General features: G+C 40.2%; 1 protein-coding gene across 1 annotated transcript; it reads left to right on the plus strand.

Annotated features, from left to right (window-relative positions):
• The first annotated feature begins 2,186 nt into the window (after positions 1-2,186).
• LOC117256291 (interferon-induced GTP-binding protein Mx-like) lies at positions 2,187-9,848 on the plus strand. Its single transcript, XM_033625615.2, has 12 exons — positions 2,187-2,500; positions 3,829-3,966; positions 4,082-4,236; positions 5,118-5,256; positions 5,371-5,569; positions 5,664-5,742; positions 5,934-6,056; positions 6,163-6,304; positions 6,531-6,689; positions 6,795-6,871; positions 6,948-7,211; positions 8,750-9,848. The coding sequence occupies exons 1-12, from the start codon at positions 2,314-2,316 to the stop codon at positions 9,011-9,013; spliced, it is 1,926 nt and encodes a 641-aa protein (XP_033481506.1). The 5' UTR covers positions 2,187-2,313; the 3' UTR covers positions 9,014-9,848.
• Positions 9,849-11,438: the final 1,590 nt, after the last annotated feature.

An 11,438-nucleotide genomic window follows, 5' to 3' on the forward strand; every position in this document is an offset into this window, starting at 1 on the left:
TTATTATCTCGTTTGAGGACACTGGGACTTTATTATCTTGTTTGAGTACAGTGGGACTTTATTATCTCATTTCAGGACACTGGGACTTTATTATCTTGTTTGAGTACAGTGGGACTTTATTATCTCGTTTCAGGACACTGGGACTTTATTATTGTCTTGTTTGAGGACATTGGGACTTTATTATCTTGTTTGAGTACAGTGGGACTTTATTATCTCGTTTGAGGACACTGGGACTTTATTATCTTGTTTGAGTACAGTGGGACTTTATTATCTCGTTTGAGGGCACTGGGACTTTATTATCTTGTTTGAGGACATTGGGACTTTATTATCTTGTTTGAGGACATTGGGGTGTAGTCTCGTTTGAGGACAGTGGGACTTAATTATCATCCCGTTTGAGGACACTGGGACTTTATTATTGTCTTGTTTGAGGACACTGGGACTTTATTATCATCTCGTTTGAGGGCACTGGGACTTTATTATCGTCTCGTTTGAGGACACTGGGACTTTAATATCTCGTTTGAGGACATTGGGACTTAATTGTCGTCTCGTTTGAGGACACTGGGACTTTATTATCTCGTTTGAGGACAATGGGACTTTATTATCGTCTTGTTTGAGGACACTGGGACTTTATTATCTCGTTTGAGGACATTGGGACTTTATTATCTTGTTTGAAGACATTGGGACTTTATTATCGTCTCATTTGAGGACACTGGGACTTTATTATCTTGTTTGAGGACATTGGGACTTTATTATCTTGTTTGAGGACATTAGGGTGTAGTCTCGTTTGAGGACAGTGGGACTTTATTATCATCTCGTTTGAGGACACTGGGACTTTATTATCTTGTTTGAGGACATTGGGACTTTATTGTCATTTTGTTTGAGGACATTGGCGTGTAGTCTCGTTTGAGGACAGTGGGACTTTATTATCATCTCGTTTGAGGACACTGGGACTTTATTATCTTGTTTGAGGACATTGGGACTTTATTATCTTGTTTGAGGATATTGGGACTTTATTGTCATCTTGTTTGAGGACATTGGGATGTAGAGTGTTTAGATTAGGACCGTCACTGAGGAGATGGTAGATAATCACTACACCTTTAACAGGATGTTACGATGCCTTTTGAAAAGTTGGTATTTACTATAATAAACAAAAATACCTGGATGTTTACGCCCTTGTTGTCTTTGATTTGGTCATTGAATCACATATAGTAAGAACAGATTCAAAACCCTACTGATGGAGCTACATTACCCACCTCCATATAATTACTCTGTTCCTCATACTGTTATTTAGACATTACAGGTGCAACTGAGCGTGTGTTTGAACATTCAACAATCACAGCTCACAGTCATGGGTAAAAGTGAGTTGAATATATGACTTTCTAATGCGTCACCACTTATAAAGGGTTTGCATGTTGTCATGGCCTCATCAGAGGCAAATAAATAATTTAACATTGCTTTGTAAATCAGATTTAAGACTTTGATTTGAACAACTTTTGGGTTTCCAGGTTATATCTGCAGGGCAGCTGCTCTGTCTCTTTAGCTCTTTAGTTCATCATGTAGACTCCTTCAATGGACCATATGACCTCTGACCTTCTGGGAAATTAGGTCAGCTGTTCTACAGCATCTGGATCAATATCAATCCATCTCTGAACAACTTATTAGTAACTGTTAACTGATCGATAAAAGCACTATAGTAATAACTTAGTAACATTGATGGCTTATAATGAAGGGGGACTGATTATTTATTGTATAACTATTAATGATCACACAAAAAAAATTATTTTATGGACACTGGATCAACATGAATACTATCAACATACACTATCTATAAATCAACACACAGTATCTATAAGGTAAAGATAGAAAGTGGTGATTGTTTTTTGTGTTAGTTTTGCCTTTTTTTAAAATTAATTTTTAGTCAGTTATGGTAGGGATTGTTATGTGTTTGACGTTAGAAAAAGTGTGTAAATTGCATTTTCAGTAGGGACCTCAGATACTGACCCTGAGCTGGGTTTAGGTTTATGCACAAAACCTCCAAACCAAAACATCTGACACAAGAGGAAGTGGTCCATTCATGAAATAACGTACAAAGACAGCACCTTACCAAAACACAGCGAGAGAAATGAAAGACAAGGAAACGAAACTTAAATTAAGTTTTGTTGTCCCGTGGGCGGTGCTATTTGCATCCTGCACATTGAGAAATAGTGCCATTGTGCAGTAGACTTAGGCATACCTGTGACAGGAGCAGTAATTGTAGTCAGATACATTTTATTTCCTTTTTTTTTTTACAGGAGAAAAAAAGTCATCATCATCATGGCCACTCTGAACCAACAGTATGAGGAGAAGGTGCGTCCCTGCATCGACCTCATCGACCGTCTCCGCTCCCTGGGTGTAGAGAAGGACCTGGCGCTACCTGCTATCGCCGTGATAGGAGACCAGAGCTCCGGGAAGAGCTCCGTGTTGGAGGCGCTGTCAGGGGTGGCTCTGCCAAGAGGAAGTGGTAAGTTGTAGTCACTGAGACAGACAAATCTATCTATCTATCTATCTCTCTATCTATCTATCTGTCTATCTGTCTGTCTGTCTGTCAACTCAATCAGCTTGTCTGTACAGTGTAATAGCAGTATTACACTATTTCTCCACGATTACCATCTGTTATCTATATCAGCTTATATTTAAAGCTGCACTCACTGATTTTTGGCCATGGGGCATAATGCTGGGTTCACACTGGAGGCAGAAGCGCCCTAATTTGTTAACTGTGTACAGCTACCCTTCAGAAGTTCCAGTGAAAACCGTAACTAGGACATTGTTTCTGGAAAGACACATTTCTGTTTTTATAATGTAATTTTAACAGTGAAGGTGACTCCTATTAACTGGGAAACGTAATTCTCAAAACCTTGACTGGTTTTATAGTAGATATAAATACACCCCAACTTGTAGACTCCAATAAAAAGTGCCAGGCAGCAATTACGCCACAAGGAAAAAACACCATCAGAGCTTTAAAAAAAATACTTCACATGTGTTCTTGCATGCCTCCAGGGTAAATGAAGAAACCAAAAAATTTAAGTGAAATCATTGGGGACCATGTTTAACGGTGGCAAACTATATCAAAACATCCTTTTACAAACTCTCACATAACTTGCACAGGATAATCAAAGTCTCATTAAGGTCATTAAAAACACAGTCAAGCCAAAAAAAACAAACAAACTGATTTCCCAACATCAGTTATTTCCTTAAATCCAGAAAACAAAAGAGGGAAAAACAGTTGTTGTTTATCACACATTGATTTGATGGTGTGTCGTATGAAATCATGAGCATAGTGGCGAACGCAAACAAAGGAATAATGGCATACTTGTGCAAATATATCGTGAGAACTTATAAAAACTGTTTGGCATTGTTGTGAAATCCTGATCATTCGCCAATGGCAACTGTCCACCATAATATGAAGAGATAAACACAGAGGATAATAAAAACATAACCTGCTGCCTGGAGTTACAGTAATTATTTAAAGGCCCAAGCAATAATCTTTTTTTTTAGACCTTATAATTTGCAGGTATATTTTCACACAGTATAGAATTAAGGAGATTATAAATGGCATTCATATGACTGTCATGTAATGCATATGCCAGCTTTTTTACTTTAATTTAATTTAAATTGTCCCTTTGACACACCTGTCAAACTTTAAGGTGTTGCTTAGACATTTTAATGAGACATCCAGCTTTTTGTTGGAAGTGATTTCTGTGATATCTGAGATATCTTGCTGCTTCTGTTGATGTAATCAAGTACACTGGTTCCCAGCTTCCTTTCTCTTTTCACTCTTTTGTAATTCAGGCATTGTGACAAGATGTCCTCTTGAACTGAAGATGAAGAGAGAGAAAGAAGGAGAGAAGTGGTGCGGGAAGATAAGCTACCAGAACTTTAAGGAAGAGATAGAAGACCCTGCACATGTGGAGAAAAAGATTAGAGCAGGTACAGTTTATGGCACTCTTAAATGTCACTAACAGAAGGCCAAGTGTTGGAGGAGGTTAAAGGAAGCACACCCATCCTTTGTAGTCATCACGCATCATGTCCTCTCTCTGTTCAGCCCAGAATAAAATTGCTGGGAAGGGGTCGGGGATCAGTAGTGACCTCATCACCCTGGACATTGCCTCTCCTGATGTTCCAGACCTGACACTCATTGACCTGCCTGGCATCGCCAGGGTGGCTGTACAGGGACAACCAGAGAACATTGGAGACCAGGTACAGTATGCTCGTTAAGTGTCCCCAAAACACACTGAAGAAGTCAGGGTTTGGATCAGAAAGAAAAATTCGGCATATAGTAAACAATTAGAATATTTGCACACGTTCGGAAGGCTATTGATATAAAAGAGAAAAAATAGAGGGCCCAAAATGCTGCCATGTGGAACTCCCATATGACAAGCTAGAGGGGGAGATGATACTTGATTGATTTTAACTACTTGAGATCTGTTAGACGTATCTCGCTTGGCAACACGATTCAGCACTCACTCCATAAACTGCACACACAATCAAAAGAGCTAGAAAAAAGCACCGTAACAGAGAGACAACTGGAAATGTCACTGCTGCCCTCTGGAAGGTGCTATGCAAGCCTCAAAAGCCGGACTAACAGACTCAAAAACAGCTTCTTCCCCTGGGCCATTAGAACTGTGAATGCTCCCAAGCTGAACCACCTCACATTAGCTAATAGGTGCAATATTCTGCCACAGTGCCCATTTTTTATAACTCTAATTATTTATTAAGTGTTTTTTAGTAGATCTGTGATTTTATAGGTTTTTATATGATTTTATATGTTGCTTCTTAAGTGGGTGTGTGTATGGGTATGTAAATTTGCACTGATCAGATGTGGCACTTTAATTTTATTGCACTATGTGTAATGACAAAAAAGCATTCTGTTCTGTTAGATAGATAAGAGGAGAGCATTTCTGTCTTTAATACAACCTCACTGGGCGTGGCTATAGATTTTAAGTCTTGTTATGATGTATTTGTTCTTGATTTCATAATAACAACAACTAATAACAGTCCTAAACACAAGGGTGCTTTAATAGTTATACAGTTCATAACTTTGTATTTATACTTGATATAATATGAATCACTACTCTCAGATAAAGGCCCTGATCCAGAAATTCATCAGAAAACAAGAAACCATCAGCTTGGTGGTTGTTCCATGCAACGTTGACATAGCAACCACAGAAGCTTTGAAGATGGCACAGGAGGTGGATCCTGATGGAGAGAGGACTCTGGGTAAATAGTTTGGATTTTTATGAAAGGTCACCAGGATCTTTAGTAACTCAAAATAAATACTTAAATACTTTAATACTTTTGTGCTGTTGTAGTTCAAAGTGGACTCTCTTTCAGGTATCTTGACTAAGCCCGACCTGGTGGACAAAGGCACAGAAGAGACAGTGGTTAAAGTTGTCCATAATGAAGTCATCCCCCTGAAGAAGGGCTACATGATTGTCAGGTGCAGAGGTCAGCAGGAGATCACAGATAAGGTGTCTCTTAATGAAGCATTAGAAAGAGAGAAAGCCTTCTTCAAAGACAATGCATATTTCCAGTAAGTTCATTCCTTTTAGGTGATATGCAAACAGTGATTTGCAGTTTGAAAGGCCGTGAGGCGTTTACTCAGTAACATTTTGTTTTTGCTATAGGATTCTCTACGATGAAGGCCATGCCACTGTTCCTGAGCTGGCGGAAAGACTCACCCTTGAGCTGGTGCATCACATAAAGGTGAATACTTCATAGTGTTTCACCTTAAAGGTATTCTGTGCGGGATTTTCCTTGAAAACAATGTATAGAGTCATACAGAAGTAATCCCTCTCAACCATCACTTATGACCCACTAGAAGTGTGTTGTGGTGTGTTTATCTGCAGAGACTCTGCCCTCTGCCTGGATTTTCTTATTTTCTTCTTATTTTGCAGCAATCTCTGCCTCAACTGGGAGAGCAGATAGCAAAGAAACTGGAGCAGACTCAGGCAGAGCTGGAGAGATATGGCAATGGACCCCCATGTGACGCCACTGAGAGACTGGGTTACCTCATTGATGTGAGTTTACCAGCTGATGCCTACAGACCACTGCATCTCCTCGATTTGAGCGTCTGAAAACAACCTGCTCTTTTTTTAATTTATTTTTTTACCTGTTATATTTCAGAGAGTGTCGGCGTTTACTCAGGATGCCATCAGCCTCACCACAGGGGAGGAACTCCACTTTGGAGGCAGGGTCAACATCTTTGCCAGTCTTAGAAAAGAGTTTGCGGCATGGAAAGAGATCATAGAGCGCTCTGGAGTCAATTGTAAGTCCATTAGCAATGTGATCTTTACACCTCTTTTTGCTGTCTTTGCTGTGGTTTCCATACTACAAAACTGTAAACTATTCAGCAAGGTAGTAAAATATTGTTGTTGTTTTTTTGTTTTTTCCCTTCTCACTGTGAAAAATGCAAGTTTTGCTCCAGACTGCTGTACTAACTAAGCGTTGATCTTCTTTATACTTTTGCTTTCACACATTCATTTCTATCGCAGTCAACTGGAATATTGAGAAAGAGGTGGCTCAGTTTGAACGAAAGTACCGTGGACGAGAACTGCCGGGGTTCATCAACTACAAGACCTTTGAGGGAATGGTCAAGGAGCAGATCAAACAGCTGGAAGGGCCTGCGATCCAGAAACTCAAGGAAGTAGCAGGTATGTCTGATCATGATACTACACTGACTGAAAGACATCTGAATACATTAGACCTTCAAGTTATTATTAAATTTTGTTTTGTGTGATTTGTATTTTCTTTTTTAGAAATTGTGAAGAAAGAGCTGTTTGGGTTGGCACAGAGCAGCCTTGTTGGATTCCCTTACCTCATCCAAACAGCTAAGGTATCATTTCATTGCCCATTGCTACTATACACATATGACTGCGCTATTTACTGACAAGTTTTTTTATGTCCTTCAGATGAAGATCGAAGAAATCACACAGGAGAAGGAGACTGCCGCAGACTCCATGCTGCGGACTCAGTTTAAGATGGAGCTGATTATTTACACTCAGGACGGCACATACAGCAAGAAGTTAGGGAAGCGGAAGAGGGAAGAGGAACAGCTTTGTTTGACTGTCTTTAATGGTACACCAGTGAAGACAAGCACCAGTAGCACTGTGAGCAATAATAGCAGCGGGGCCACCCTGAAAGAGATGATTAAACACCTTAAATCCTATTACCAAGTAAGTGTAATTTACACGCTGTGCATATTTCCAGCCCCGTCACCAGAAGAAAGCGTTGGCATTGTACGTTTCTGCAAACCATGACAATGTTACATTTGCACATTGTATCATGTCAGTGCTTCTAAAGTGACATAGTATATGAGCTGACTTTGTTATTTGGAGGTGGAGGGGATGATGGATGGCGTAACACATGGGCAAGATGCCTGCCAAGCTGCAGACTAATTCTTAGCGAGTCATTGCTGTGTTTTCAGTGGCTTTTTAGCCCCCAAATGTGTGTTTGTTTTCAGGGAACTGTTACTGTTTTTCCAGCGCCACAGAAAGCAGTTGTTTATTAATGAAACATCTCTGCGTTTCCTGCTGATATACTGGCACAAAAAGCGATTGTTTTTTCCCCCAGATTTTTACTTTCCCAGCAGGGATTGTTTCTCCAAGACCAGTATATTAAGCCAAAACATGATCTTTCCTAACCATAGCCAAGTGATGTTTATGCCTAAACCTAACCACATGTTAACCACAGCGTTGTTGAAGCATGTTGAAGTTTTCAACGTAGCCGCTACTTATGATGTGCAAATGAAAAAAATCTGTGGTTTGCAGGAATGTAAAATGCTAACATTTTTTCTGGCAGGTGTTGGGCTGTTATTTTTGTGCCTCAAGGCATTCAATATATCACAAATATTTTAGATACCTTAAAAATATTGATTTTTAATCTGGACAAACTCCGACTGCACACCAGTTTCTTTCTTTTTTTTTTGTCAACTCCAGACAAAGCTGAGCATATTACACCAGTTCTCAGATCTCTGCATTGGCTATCAGTGTCTCAAGACTTCAGACTATTGTTCCTTGTCTATAAATCAATAAATGGTTTAAGGTTTAAGCACATCTCTGACTTGCTTCCTCACTAAGGACCCTCTAGACACCTTAGGCCATCAGGACCAGTCCGCTAGGTGTTCCCAGGATTAAAACTTAACAGAGTGACACTACATTCACATTTTGCTTACAGCTAACGTTACACTATCTACCAGATATCAGTTCTTCTTCGCCACTCTTAAACAGTGGTTGCCAGTGGTTGCACAGATGGACTTGCTGTGTAGACTGCTGTTTTAGGGCAGCAAAGAAGAATTGATTTCTGGGAAAACTGCCATTTTATGTGGGTGTAAAACTACTTTAAAGTATATACATAAATTATGTGATATTGGATCAGTGCATAGACTTGCATACTCCCTGATACCAGATCCAGCATTTAAGGCAGTATCCGAGGCATTTGCGACATTGGCATTGGTATCGGAGCAACTCTAGGTTAAACCAGTGTTTTGTTGGCAGCTAAACATGTAGATATATGAATGAGGAGTTTAAATGGCAGTAGGAAACAACTGAATACAGAAAATGAAGCAAAGTAGATAATTCTCACAACTTCCAGCAAAAACCACGTCCATTTATGGTATAATCTGAACACAGATATGAATAAAGATACTTTTGTGACACAGACAGATACAGATAGTAGCTTTGTGTTACAGCTCTCTCTCCTTTCCAAACCACAGATTGCTGGCCAGCGTCTGGCTGACCAGATCCCGCTGGTGATCCGCTACCAGATGTTGCAGGAGTCTGCTGTCCAGCTGCGGCGGGAGATGCTGCAGATGCTTCAGGACAAGGAGAAAACAGAGTCCCTGCTTCAAGAGGACTCTGGCATAAAAACCAAGAGAAAACACCTTCAGAATCGCCTCAAGCGCCTGTCAAAGGCTCGCATGCTGCTGACTGAATTCAGTATGAACATATACAACTTCAACACAACACAGCCACAGTGAAAACCTTAAAACCAGACTCCTGGAAGAAGAAGTTGCTGATTTATTATATTCTTTAAATTTCTTTTGAAGATTTTTATGTTTTTGACATAGCCATTCCTCTTAGTTAAAGTTTAAAAAAGCAGCTCTTGGTGTATTATTAGATTTTAAATCAACGTCTCGTTAACTTTTTTGAGCCTTTCCATTAATTTAGCTCATGTTTCATAAATTATTCTAGACATGTACTTGATATTCTCACTTTTTCATTCAGTATTCTTATTTCCTGAATGGCATGCCACATATGTATACAGTATATACAGTGACGGAGCAAAAAAGAGCAGGTTTGTTTTGTTAAGTAGTAGAGTTTTGTTTTTGGTTGTTTGAAGACAGCATCATGTATGAACCCACAAAAGCTGCCTCTCAATCAGTCTGTGGCAGACATGTTTGCTCTGAGCCTATTTTTATACAGTCTGTGCTCTGAGCACATAATTGACGTATTCAGCTTCACTGACGTGTTGGAGGGATGAGGAAAGGTGCAGGTCTAACTAGTTCCCTCACAAGAACTTTATTTAAAAGATCTAACAACACAGAACGTTGAGAGACATCAACGTAATATTTGGTCTCCACACCACCTGCACTCCTGACTAGACCACTAACCCCAAGGTTACAAACTCCACCCTTCAGGCCTGTGACTCTCTTTTTTCCTCCAAACATGCCAGGTAAAACAAAGAGAAGACTGATGTATGTGCATATGGACTTTTCACTTTTAAAATGTTTTCCTTTGTTAATCCTGTATGTATTATTTGAAGTTAACAGACAAAAGCATAGAACTGTTCAAGCAATAAAATGTTAAAACGGCTTCCTGGATCCTGTGTGTTCGAATGTGCACCCCATCATCTGATGTTCTGTGAGCAAGCGGCGGCATAACTATACAGTTTTCTCGCTATATATTATTCTTTGTTGCGTGTAAGGTGTGAAGGAAACACATTAGTTAAATGCCTCTATAAAAACATTAAGTTACATTTTTACATTTTCACTACAAAGCCTCAGGTTTAGAATCTGGCTTTGAAGCGAACATACATAAGTCTCACTTAAAATATTAAGGTTGTAAGGGCTGAGCATATCGCAATAACTAACCTCCTTGTCCCGTCACCTGACTGCCCCACTCATCTGTACACATGCTCAGTTTTCCCCCATCATCACTGCACTCACCTGATTCCCCCGCCTACTCTCTCACCTGTATCCACTTCCCCTGATCAGCCCTGCAGTTTATAACCGGCCCTTTTCCACACACTCTTTGCTAGTTTGTTAAAGCTGTCACGAGTTGCTGTACCTGCTGCCTGTTTATTGCCGTTCCCTTGTTGGTTTTGTTGCCTGTTTGTAGTGGTACTGGTTTCCAGAACTGGAATCTACCCACTCCCACTCCATCAGGGAGTGTCACTCTGTTTGTAGTACTCCTTCACAACTGAACCTACATCAAGCATTCCTTTTGTCATTACAATTAATAAATGATTAGATAAATACATAAGTTAATAAATAGATAAATAATACGTAAACAGGGAATAAAACTTATCCCCGAGATTTATCTATGACATTTCTTGTCTTTTACTTTTGTAAACATCTTCTCGTTTTTCACTCTTATGTTTATAAGCTGCTCAGTATTTCCGAACCAGCAATACTTTATTGATCCCCAAGGGGAAATAGTGATTCACTACAATCGCTCTGATGTAAAGAATAGAGAATTATACAAATAGGAATAAGAGTATGAAATAGAGGTATGTAAATAAAAAGTAATAAAATACAATAAAAATGAAAGTGACAACAGATGCAGAGAGGCGAAAACAAGACAACCCCTAAAAAGGGAATGGTTTTAATGGTCTTGTCTAGTTTTGTGTTCTGCCAGTGTCCTTGTCACTACTGGTAGCATGAGGCGGTACCTGCAGCCCAATCAGGTTGCACAGGTAGTCCTCCAGGATGGCACATCCATACGTGTGGTTCATGGAGGATAGTCCGCCAGAGCCCTACAAAATGACCTCTAGCAGGCTACTGGTGTGCATGTTTCTGACCAAACTGTCAGAAACAGACTCCATGAGGGTGGCATGAGGGCCTGACGTCCTGTAGTGGGAGACGTGTGCTCACAGCCCAGCACCATGCAGCTGGATTGGCGTTGGCCAGAGAACACCAGAATTGACAGGTCTGCCACAGGTGCCTAATTCTCTTCACAGATGAGAACAGGTTCACACTGAGCGCTTGTGACAGGCGTGAAAGAGTCTGGAGGCACCGTGGTGAACGTTATGCTGCCTGTTACATCATCCAGAATGACAGGTTTGGTGGTGGGTCAGTGATGGTCTGTCGAAGCATATCCTTGGAGGGTCACACAGACCTCCATGTCATAGCCAACGGTACCCTGACTGCTGTTAGGTACCAGGATGAAATCCTTAGAGCGACT

Source organism: Epinephelus lanceolatus, chromosome 1, assembly GCF_041903045.1.
Source record: "Epinephelus lanceolatus isolate andai-2023 chromosome 1, ASM4190304v1, whole genome shotgun sequence".
In the NCBI taxonomy this organism is placed as follows: Eukaryota; Metazoa; Chordata; class Actinopteri; order Perciformes; family Serranidae; genus Epinephelus; species Epinephelus lanceolatus.